The sequence below is a fragment of the Myotis yumanensis genome, unplaced genomic scaffold, assembly GCF_028538775.1.
Source record: "Myotis yumanensis isolate MYYU_CA2020_CCGP unplaced genomic scaffold, mMyoYum1.0.hap1 SCAF_16, whole genome shotgun sequence".
In the NCBI taxonomy this organism is placed as follows: domain Eukaryota; kingdom Metazoa; phylum Chordata; class Mammalia; order Chiroptera; family Vespertilionidae; genus Myotis; species Myotis yumanensis.
Window position 1 is genome coordinate 3683626 of NW_027223767.1, and position 12145 is coordinate 3695770.

The 12145-nt window shown below is 44.8% G+C and overlaps 2 protein-coding genes across 14 annotated transcripts in view; one reads left to right on the forward strand and one right to left on the reverse strand.

Annotated features, from left to right (window-relative positions):
• The window catches only part of NCOR1 (nuclear receptor corepressor 1), a 248269-nt gene extending 237457 nt beyond the window's left edge, over window positions 1–10812 (reverse strand). For 11 of the 12 annotated variants that reach the window (XM_070393244.1, XM_070393247.1, XM_070393240.1 and 8 more), the window contains exon 1: window positions 10217–10390. The gene's annotated coding sequence lies outside the window, so the exon portion shown is untranslated. Of the gene's footprint in view, window positions 1–10216; window positions 10391–10796 lie in introns of those variants that run through there. The other variant, XM_070393236.1, reaches the window with a different exon arrangement.
• PIGL (phosphatidylinositol glycan anchor biosynthesis class L) overlaps window positions 10207–12145 on the forward strand; it is a 71441-nt gene continuing 69502 nt past the window's right edge. For both annotated transcript variants that reach the window (XM_070393251.1, XM_070393252.1), the window contains exon 1: window positions 10207–11485. In XM_070393251.1, coding sequence (XP_070249352.1) covers window positions 11068–11485 — 418 coding nt within the window. In that variant the 5' untranslated portion in view covers window positions 10207–11067. The remainder of the gene's footprint in view (window positions 11486–12145) is intronic.

Sequence of the window (12145 nt, forward strand, 5' to 3'; positions counted from 1 at the left end):
CAGTGGTTGAGCATCAACCTATGAACCAGGAAATCACAGTTTGATTCCCAGTCAGGGCACATGCCTGGGTTTCGGGCTCCAACCTTAGTAGGGGGCTTGTAGGAGGCAGCCGATCAATGATGCTCTCTCATCATTAATCTTTTTCTCTCCTTCTTCCTCTCTGAAGTCAATAAAAATATATATATATTTTAAAAAGAAGTAAATAAATGGGAGCTAAAGAAGAGGCCTTTTAGGTTAAATTATGCTACATTGATAAAGTCTGATATTGAAAGAAACACAAGAATAAGGGCATAATTATTTGATTAATCTAAGGATACAGACATTCAATAAATAATTTTTTAATTTAAAAAAATTCTGCTTTATCCCTACATAAATAAAATAAGAAAGAACAAGTTTTCCAAGAGAGCAGTACATAACACACATCTGAGAACTTGGGGGTATAGTTGTATTATATTGAACTAAGTTAAGCAATAGTCACTCTTTCAACTATAAGAATGAATATATATATATATTTAAAAGCCAAAATGGCCCTAGCCGGTTTGGCTCAGTGGATAGAGCGTTGGTCTGCGGACTGAAGGGTCCTGGGTTTGATTCTGGTTAAGGGCACATGCCCGGATTGCAGGCTCCATCCCCAGTGTGGGGCGTGCAGGAGACAGCCGATCAATAATTCTCTCATCATTGATGTTTCTTTCTTTCTCTTTCTCTCTCTCTCTCTCTCTCTCTCTCTCTCTCTCCTTCCCTTCCTCCCTTAAATCGTATATTTCAAAAAGCCAAAATGGACAACTATCTGCCAATTTTCTCCTCCATTAACACAAAAGAGAACAGTGTATTAAGATTACAAAAACTTGAACTCTAGAAGCTTGTCATAATATATATGACAATACCTAAAGAGAATAATAAAAAGTTATTATTTATTGAGCTTTTGTTATGTACTAGGCAATGCACTTACAGCTTGGCCATACAAAAGCTCACCTAAAACACTAGTTCCATTATTTTCCCTAATTAAGGTTTCAAAAAGGCTAAATAAGTAACTTCTCCAAGGTAATTTTTTTTAACTCAGAGATAGTTATCTTAAAGATCATGTTCTGGTGCCTCCCCTTTGACCCAAAAACAGAGACACACTGCTAAAAGTTATGAAGCAAAATAAAACAAGACTAATGAACAGCCTCTATTTCCAGGTATGTACCAAAATAAAGTAGAAAATCACAATTAACTTAAAATAAAATTTATTGAATTATATCTAAAAATAAAATCACTAGACACCTGTAAGGGTAGGTATGATCTCTGTTTTGCTTATATGGCCTCCCTAGCACCTAACAGTGCTTAACTCTCAAACAACACCCATTCCAACTACAAGTCCTCTTCTTCCTTCCACTCCGGACACTTCCCCCAAGCCTTCCAACTCTTCTCCATCTTAACTCCCCCAACTTCATCTCTTGCTGCAAGAAACTCCTAAATGGACTTTCTACCTCAATACTTTCTCCACAGAAAAATCAAAGCATTCTTTTAAACCAGGAATCAGAACATGTTCTGCTTAAAACTCCCCAGGGTTTACCAGGCAACTTCAAATAAAATCCCAATACTCACTAGGGCCCACAAGTCCCGACCAATCTGGCCTGCTTCTCTCCCAATTGTTCAGTAGGCCCCAGCAACAGAAGCTTCCTTACAGATCTTTCATTCTGCAGGACCCTTTTTTGCCTCGTCTTTGTCCTTTACTCTCTGCCTGGAACATTCTTCCTGACTTATACCCGTGGCTGACTTCTCTCCAGACTTAAGTCTCAGTTCAAATGTCATCTTTTCAGAAAAGCCTTTCCCAACCACATTATAAGGTAGGCTCCCACCAGTTACTCTCAATCACATCACCCTTTTTGTTCTTTACAGGATTAATCATAATCTAATGAATTATTTAGTTTTACTTGATTATATGTATGTACTCTGTCTCCCTCATTGAATATAAACTGTTTGACTTCCTACCGTATTTGTTTAACAAAATAAATAAGAGATGTACAGAACTTAATTGAATTAAAGTTTGAAAATCCACTGAGAATATGGAAATCTGTTAGAGGATAGTAAGTACATAAAGGTGCCAATTTCCCCAAAATTAAACTTTAAATTCAATATTCCCAATCAATAGTCAGTATTCCCGATAAAAATCTCAACAGGATTTCTTTTTGAACTTCACAGAATGATTCTAAAGTTCATCCAAAACAAACAGACAAGAACTGTCAGAGGCTGAAAAAAAACATAATGAACAGGTGACTAACCCTTCCAGTATTACAATTATGAAACAATAATATTTTAAAGGATATGGTAATATACAACAAAAGATCAAGAGAACATAATACAGTGGGGCCTTGAATTACAAGTTTAATTCGTTCCGTGACGGAGCTCGTAACTCAAATTACTTGTATGTCAAATCTTAAAGTGAACGAGTGAGACACGTGATGCTGGGTTGCTGTTGTGGCGTTCACTGTGACGTTCGCTGCGCCAACTAGCGGTGGGGTATCTGAAGCTGGCTTGTAATCCGAATTTTAGCTCGCAACTCAAAGCAAAAAATTGGCCGAGAGACGGCTGGTATCTCGAAAAACTCGTTAGTCAGGACATTCGTAAGTCAAGGCCCCACTGTAGAACGTAACAGTTCCAAACACATTCCGAATAAATTATGAAGGTTGCAAATCTAAAGGTTAGATTATTCACTAAATAGCATTGACATTCTGGCTATTTGGTGGAAAAACCATGCACCCAGAAATAAATTCCAGCTGAATCAAAAAAATTAAAAGTTTAAAAAAAAAGTTTTAGAGTTAGTGAAGCAAACAATAGCTAATTTATAATCGATATGTTTAGTTCTCAGAGGTAACCACTGGCATAACAAAATTTCTTGTAATAGTTTAATTTCATAAAATATCACTAGGTCCAGCCCCATTGGCATGGCTCAGTGGTTGACCGTAGACCTATGAACCAGGAGGTCATAGTTCAATTCCTGGTCAGGGCACATGCCCAAGTTGCAGGCCCTATCCCAAGTAGGGGGTGTGCAGGAGGCAGCCAATGAATGATTCTCTCTCATCACTGATGTTTCTAACTCTCTCTCCCTCTCCCTTCCTCTCTGAAATCAATAAAAATATAGTTTTAAAAAATATATATCACTAGGTCCAGATAATCTCAAAAACATTTTTTTATCGTAACAGATTTGACAATTAAGCAGAGTAGGTAATTCCCAGTGATCATATTGCTGATTTTATTGCAGAAATTTAAAATTAAGAAATACCTTAAATTCAATACCTAAGCTGAATAAATGATCTCTTATTCCCATCCACCCCAACTTTTGTTTTAAGTAACTGTCAATCATCACATTGAATAATCCCATAGATCAGTGATTTTTAACCTTTTTTCTCTCATCTATAATAAAAGTATAATATGCTAGTTAGACCGGACAGCCAAACAGCGGAATAACCATCCAGATGACCTTCCAGACAACCTTCCAGAAGAAGCCAGGGCTGCGAGGGCCGAGCCCCTTGCATGAATTTTGTACATCAGGCCTCTAGTGGCACATATAAACTAATTACTAAAATTCTGTGGCAAGCCAAAAAATATGTTACATTTTTCACTGATCTGACAAAAAAAGGTATAATTTTGATTCATTCACACAGGATGGCTATTGTTGTGTTGGCCACTGTCATGTTTTTATTTGACAATCTAAGGGAAAAGAGGTCAGTGCCCCGACCACTTAGTCAGGTATTGCATGTTTTAAAAACTCTTGTGGCACACTGGTTAAAAATTGCTGCCATAGATGATATGGTGTAATGAAAGGAGCGCTACACTGGATGTCAAAAGACTAGATCCTGCTAGTGCCCCACTACAATTTAGACAGATCACTTCATTTCTGTGGCCCTCAGAAAAACCGTAAAACAAGGTAAGACTACAGATAGCCCCCAATTTACATTTGTTCCACGGATGACCTTTTTCCACTTTACAATGTTGTCAAAGTGATAGGCATTCAATAGAACCCATATTTCGAATTTTGACCTTTTCCTGGGCTAGCGATATGCAGTGCAATACTTTCTTGTGATGGTGGGTAGCAGCAGTGAGCAAGGCTCCCAGTCAAAGATTTGATCAAGCCCTAGTCGGTTTGACTCAGTGGATAGAGCAGGGGTGGGCAAACTTTTTGACTCGAGGGCCACAATGGGTTCTTAAACTGGACCAGAGGGCCGGAACAAAAGCATGGATGGAGTGTTTGTGTGAACTAATATAAATTCAAAGTAAACATCATTACATAAAAGGGTACGGTCTTGCCGAAACCGGTTTGGCTCAGTGGATAGAGCATCGGCCTGCGGACTGAAAGGTCCCGGGTTCGATTCCAGTCAAGGGCATGTGCCTGGGTTGCGGGCACATCCCAGTGGGAGATATGCAGGAGGCAGCTGATCGATGTTTCTCTCTCATCGATGTTTCTAACTCTCTATCTCTCTCCCTTCCTCTCTGTAAAAAATCAATAAAATATATTTAAAAAAAAAAAAAAGGGTACGGTCTTTTCTTTTTTAGTTTTATTCATTTCAAATGGGCCGGATCCGGCCCGCGGGCCGTAGTTTGCCCACGGCTGGGATAGAGCATCAGCCGGTGGACCTAAGGCTTGATTCCAGCAATTCCAGTCAAGGGCACATACCTCAGTTGCAGGCTCTATCCCAGAACAGGGCTATGCGGGAGGCAACCAATCCATGTGTCTTTCTCACATTGATGTTTCTCTCTCTCCATCTCTCCCCCTCCCTTCCACTCTCTCTAAAAATCAATGGAAAAATATCAAATGAGGATTAACAAAAAACAAACAAAACAAAAATGACATGATCAAAAGAATAAATAGCAGATATCCTACAATGTACTGTGTTGCCAGAGTTATTTGGATATTGTGTTTTGTATTTTCCCATCCCATCAGGTCTACAATATGCCATGTCACTTGCTGCTGGTGAGAAAAGGAAAGCAATTACTCTTGAGATGAAATTACATTAGCCCAGCCCTAGCCGGGTAGCTCATGATTAGACCATCATCAGAGGCGCCAAGATTGTGGGTTCGGTCAGGGCACATACAAGAATCAACCAGTGGTGCATGAATGAGTGGAACAACAAACTGGTGTTTTTCTTTCTCTCTCTCTAAAATCAATCAATAAATTTTAAAAAAAAATTTTTAAAGAAATCACATTAGCCCAACTGTAAGCTAATGTAAGTGTTCTCAGCATGTTTAAGGTAGCCTAGGCTAGGATGTTCCTTCAATAAGTTAGGTCTAAGGGACCTACAACTTATAATATATTCAACTTAAGATGGGTTTAGCAGGACATAACCCCATCAAGGAGCATCTGTAGATAACCTATATGACTCTACATTCTATAATTCTATAAATTATTAGCATTTTGTTTTAATCAATTTAAATTTGTTTTTGAGATCATTTTTAAGTAAAAGTAATAACAGCACACATGGAAGAATTAAACTGAAGAACTCCTCTTCAAATGCAAAGAGGATTTGTATGTTATATCTGAAGACTATCCAAGTAATATCATATTTTGACCACACTAGCTCCTAGGGTAGAAAAATTGGTAGTAAAAATGTTCAAGGAAAACTACTACCACAAGAATACCCAAATAAAAATCAGATGTTCTACATAGTTATTGCTACATATCAGAAGCTTTTCATAGCTTTTTAATACTCCTAATAAGTCCTAATAGAAAAAGAAACAAACAAAATGTTTTCTTAACCATCTATCTAAATGTACTTTTTTCATCCTCAAACTTGAAAAGGACAAAATATCAGGCAATCTACAGACTGAATTATTTGTGCACATATTAATCTGCTCAACTTTATAGTATTTAATAATGTGCCCTGAACATAAAAAGCACTTAACACCAGTTATACAAAGCAATGAACTATAAATGAATCTCTAATCAATAAGTCAACACAATTAATTATGATGAACATTGACTACATCTAGTAAAATCCATATGTGAAGTAAAAGAATAGATGGACCCTGGCTGATGTGGCTCATTTGTTGAGTATTGTCCTGTGCACCAAAAGGTTGCCGGTTCGATTCCCAGATAGGGAAAGCGTAGGAAGCAGCCCATCAATGTTTCGCTCTAACATGAATGTTTCTCTTCCTCTCTCTCTCTCTCTCTCTCTCTCTCCCCTACCTCTCCCTCCCTCTCTCTAAAAATCTATTTTAAAAAATCTTGGAAGGAAGGAAGGAAGAAAGGGAGGGAGGGAGGAAGGAAGGAAGGAAGGAAGGAAGGAAGGAAGGAAGGAAGGAAGGAAGGAATAGATGAAACTAACTACATAAGTATGGGAAACCTCTATCATTCCCAGCCATCAATTAAGAGTTTGAAATTGTAACTAAGACGAAATACAATTAAAACTGAACAACAAAATAAACACACACAAAAAACAAGTAATAAATATCCTGACATTTACCTACATCAGCGATTATGAACCAGTGTGCCACAAGAATTTTTAAAACATGCAATATCTGACTATTTCATCAGGGGCACTGACCTCTTTTCCCTTAGATCAATGGTTCTCAACCTTCCTAATGCCGCGACCCTTTAATACAGTTCCTCATGTTGTGGTGACTCCCAATTTCATTGCTACAAATTGAACATAATTAAAGCATAGTGATTAATCACAAAAACAATATGTAATTATATATGTGTTTTCCGATGGTCTTAGGCGACCCCTGTGAAAGGGTCGTTCAACCCCCAAAGGGGTCTCGACCCACAGGTTGATAACCATAGCCTTAGATTGTCAAATTAAAAACTGACAACAGCCAACACAATAGCCATCCAGTGTGAATGAATCAAAATTATACCTATTCTTTTGTCAGTTGGTGCTGCAGAACTTTAGTCATTAGTTTCTGTGTGCCAATGAGAAGAACAAGTTTGAAAATTGCTGACCTACATCAATTCCTGGCCTATTCAAAGCCCGTTGCTTTCCACTGCAGATAACAATGGCAAGAAAATTTCATCCTTCACCAATTTTTTAAAAAGCTTTAAAAAAACCTAACTAATCTAAATCTGCCTAGCCTGGAAACAAATTTTTAATCAATTAAATTCAAAGAAACTATAAGTTAATTTCAAACATTTTGTGCCTTTTTAAAAAAATTATGTGGGCAGGCCAAATACTTAAGTCTTGCTGTATAATTAAATTCAACATGACAGGCAGTTATATATACTAGTATACTAGTGACCTGGTGCACAGATTCGTGCACACTGAAAGGAAATTAATTAGAAGGTGGCTGGCGGGGCAGGACTGGGTGAGACGGGCCAGACACGCCCTGGAGCCAACCTCTCACAGTCCCTCTCCAGTGTCTGCAGAGTGAGAGGGGTCCCTCCAGCAGGTGGGGTCCCTCAGCAGGTGGCGGTCCCTCAGCCTGGCCTGCGGGGATCAGGCCAAAATCAGCTCTCCGGCATCCCCCGAGGGGTCCTGGAGTGCGAGAGGGCACTCTGCAAAGTTGTTGTTGTATAGGGTGTGGAACGCAAACACAAGTGTGCAGTAAACCAGATTCAGGACCAACAGTGCCCCAGCAACAACATGACCCACAGCCAAAGGTGGAATCGCGCAGCTCTGCGAGGAACTGGGCTCTCTCCTCTCTGGTTTTGGGGTGTGTCACCCAAGAACTGCAGCCGCCAAGTCACTGCAGCTTGGCAGCTCCTGCATTGAGCGTCTGCCCCCTGGTGGTCAGTGTGTGTCATAGTGATGGGTCAGACAGTAGGAGGGACACTTAGCGTATCAGCCTTTTATATGCACAGGTAGGGTCCCTAGACCTGGCTGGTGATCAGGGCTGATCGAAGCATTTCAGCTGCCAGCCAGGGCCTTCCTTCCCCGGCTGCTGGCCAGGGCCTTCCTTCCCCAGCTGCCAGCTGGGGCCTTCCTTAGTTCCATGCCATCCCCTGGTGGTCAGCACACATCATAGCGAGTGATCGAACTCTTAGTCTCCCGGTCAAACTCCCGATATATTAGGTTTTTATATAGAGAGAGATATCTCAGAGAATGTTACACCACAGGTAACAAGTGTATTTGGATAAGTTGTAATGTGAATCCATTTTTCTAATTAGAATGCAATGTTTATTCATTTAATAAATATTGCAGTATCAATATTCTACCCAGAAAATAAAATCCTCGAATTTTATCTTTAAATTTGCCATAAACTTAAAGATAAAATCAGAGAAGGGCCTATCCTTCCCTCCAGAGGAGATAAAACAGGTACATAAAAAGCTAAATATAAGGTAGAAAGTGTAAATGCCATGAGATGTGCAAATAAAGCATTTCACAAGGGCAGAGGGAGCTGTTACTACCTCACAGAAATATAGCCCTCTCAACCTATTTAAAGTAATTTCATAACTATTAACTTTCTTAGGCTCACAACAGCCAACCCTGGGAGAGACGCTTTCCTCCTATCATAGGTGAGGAAACTGAAGCACAGAAAGGTTGATCATATTCCAAAATGTCACAATTTCATTAAAGGAAGAATCGGGACTCTTTGTATTATATTTTCTCTGGGGGAGTAGTTCAATATATGGCAAGGCTTTTGCAAAAGAAAATAGTACTTTATTTTAATATTGCAAGTATTCACACCGTTATGTATGTATGTGCATATTATTTACATGTACGTGTTAACCTTGATTTCTAGTAACACGTGTGCTTAAAACAAGGCAAAGCAACTGTGTACTATAAATATTAAAATAAATAAATAAACTTCCACGGGATTTTAACAAAATAAGAAAGTAAAGACTATTTCTTTTTCCAACAATTTGTGGTTATTTCTTCTGTAATTTTTTTTAATATATTTTATTGATTTTTTACAGAGAGGAAGGGAGAGAGATAGAGAGTTAGAAACATCGATGAGAGAGACACATCGATCAGCTGCCTCCTGCACATCCCCCACTGGGGATGTGCCTGCAACCCAGGTACATGCCCTTGACCGGAATCGAACCTGGGACCTTTGAGTCCACAGGCCGACGCTCTATCCACTGAGCCAAACCGGTTTCGGCTCTTCTGTAATTTTTACCTATTTAGACATAAGATTCTAAAATTGGGCTACTCCTGAGCCCCAGCAAATTGATTCCTCCAATAAATAACTTTATGAAAAAGTACACGAAAACATTTTGAAAAAAAACACTGAAAACTAAATCATGCCATCAGCTCTTCAGTTAGCCAATCCCATGTGACCATCAGCAGGCGCTATTGATCAAGATACGATGAACGAATGAATGAATACTTGGTTGGCATTTTTAAATCCTGGGCCTGTTGCTCTTTGCACAGTGTTCCGCCTCCCATCGTTACCTCGCCAGGGTAAACACAAGGAATGTAAATTTCAAAATTGGGACATGACTGAGGAAGCAACCCTGATGCAGGTGAGTACACTCATTCCAAAGAGCAGAATTCCCCACCCGGAACTCCACTCCGAGGCGAGCTGCTGCAGCAGCACGGGGCCCACAACATCAACACAACTCGGGTACCAGCACATCACTGTCCCCCCACCCACACCTTCGGTCCTCGGCGCACCTCGTCCAGCTCATTCGAAGAATTCAAATTCGCTTTCCTCCCCATTAGGACTCATTTCTAAATTACAGTTTCTCAAATCCCTCTGACCCCCAAAAAGAGAATTCCCCGACTTGGCATCATTATTAAAGCCAATATCCAAGGCAGAAGGTACAGAGTTCCGACCTTTGCCATCTCCACCGCGACCCGCCCTTCGCCATTCCTCTCCCGGGCGATCTGCTTAGAAAGGCGAACTAGTTCGCTCCTCAAGCGCTCGTCCCTCGCTGTCACCCTCCCGCACCCTCCTCTCCCGGCCGCCCACCGACTCCGCCTCCGAGGGAGCGCGGCGGCCACCGCGCGGCCCGCCGGGGTCCCGGCCGCTCGGCCCGCCGCCTCTCCCGCCGCACACCTCCGGCCGCTCGGCCCGCCGCCTCTCCCGCCGCACACCTCCGGCCGCCGGCCGGGCCGCAGCCCGCTCTTCCTCCAACTCCACAGCCGCTTCCACTCGCCAAGCCCGCGCGCCCCGCCAAGCCCGCCGCCCCTGGGCGGCCGAGCAGAAAGGGCTGGCGGCTGGGGCGGGCCCCCACCTGCCGGGTCCGCGAAGGCCCTCGCCCCACAGGGAGGCACCCCCGCGGCCGCTGCCCTGAGAGCCCTCGGCAGCCCCCGAGCGAGCGGGGACCGGGGACCGGAGGCCGGGGCCTACTCACCGGGAGCGGGCGCAGCGTGGTGGCCGGCGCGCCCCGGGCCTGAGGGGCGGGACGCGGCCCCGGCGCGGGTCGCTACCTCGGTACCTCGCTCGGCGCGGCGAGCGGACGCTCACTCCAGCCGCCGCTGCTGCTTCGCCACCTTGGCCGCCATCTTGACTCAACCCCGCTCCCTCCCCCAGCCGGGCGGCCGCGCTCAGGCGGCTCTGGCGCCGGCTCCTCCTCCTTCCGGAAGGTCGGAGGACCGACTCCCTCCGCTGGCGGGGCCCGGCTCCCACTTCGGCCGAGCTTCCTAAGTCGCCCGCGCCCGGTCCCCTCGCCTCGCCTCTGCCTGGCGGCGGCGGTCCCCTCCCCTGAGACAGGCCCGGCAGCACCGTGCCCGACCGGGACCGGCGCTGCCATCGCGCACGGCCTGGGGAGCCCACCGCGAGCCGCCGACTCCCCGCACTCGGGCCTCCCCCGGGCGTGAGAACGGGAAGGACGTGAGGCCCCGGCCCTGCGACCCCTCCTCGGCGCGAGCGCGGGCCGCGGGGAGGGAGCGGCCCCCACAGGCTGGGAGCAGGAGGGGTGCACGTCGACCTACCCAGGTGTCTCCCAGGGCTCCGGCTGTAACTCGCGCCAAGACTTCACTGAAAAGCGAACAGGCGATGCCTATTTGTCCTTGATGTCAGTCCTTACTCTATCTAGCCACTCGGAGCTTGTGACCCTGGCGACCACAAAGTGCGCCCTCAGCCTCACTCTGAGGGTGAAACGATCGGACTGTGTCAGGACGAGGGTAGAAACTGACAGGAAGGGGCTCGGTCCCGAGCTCTCGCCGTCCTCGTAAACGCTACGTAAAGTAGAGGGAACTCGGTATGTGCCGGGAGGCGACCGTGCCAGCCCATCCCAGGCACCCGACCTTTCAAGCCTCACGCCGTAGGAGCTGCTTGGCGGGACGGACCGCAACTCGGAACGCAATTTGCGCGGAGCGTGGTTTCCCCCGAGCCGGCTCCGGGGCACCTGTCCCTGTGACGCAGGCGCTGTGCCCCTCAGACGGCATGGAGGCCGTGGGTGTTGTGTGTGTGGCGGTGGCCCTCCTAGCACCGGGCATCTTCTGGGCTTGGCACTTCTTGGAACGAATGAAGAGTCAGGTGCAGGCTGGCCTGTTGGGAAGCGGAAGCCGGGCCCTCCTGGTGATCGCGCACCCCGACGACGAAGCCATGTTCTTTGCTCCCACTTTGCTAGGCTTGGCCCGCCTGAGGCACCCGGTGTTCCTGCTCTGCTTCTCTGCAGGTAGGAGGCTGCCGGCGGGGCGTTGGGACCCGGGGCTGTAAAGGATGTTTAAGTGCTCACCCATCTCAGTCGAGTTTTGCCCAAAGGATTCTCTGTTGTAGAGAGTTAACGAACTATACCCCAAAGTCCCTTCTCTGGGCGCTTCACGGAGAGGCGGTGGCTCCAGCCCCGGGACTGCAGCGGCCGGTTTCCCAGGTTGTTGGGGGGCGTCCTCAGCTTTCGCACTCCGCTAGCAAGATCACGCACAAGGGAACTGCTCACTTCTGATTCCATCCAATACCCACATTTCCTTTGGAGAATGGGACTGTACTCATTATTCTGTGGAGCCTTTGTATTTGCAGAAGGACCAAGAATAGTGATCCTACCATAGTACGCGAAACAGAATCTAGTTATATCATGCCTGCTCAACCCTGAAATTTTTATAGATAATTTTATAGTTCAGGGAAGGGGACTTCCAAAGAATAAGCCCTCCTTTACCAGACAGAAAAGGTGGAATGAGACCATGATCCTGGATGATGGCGCTAATCGCACAATGTACATATACAATGGTGAATTTTTATGGTATGTAAAATTGTATCTCAATAAAGCTGTTCTTAACAAATGCCCACGACCTCTTTTTCCCATTTCATGGTGTGTCATTCCAGTTCTTTTTATAGACAG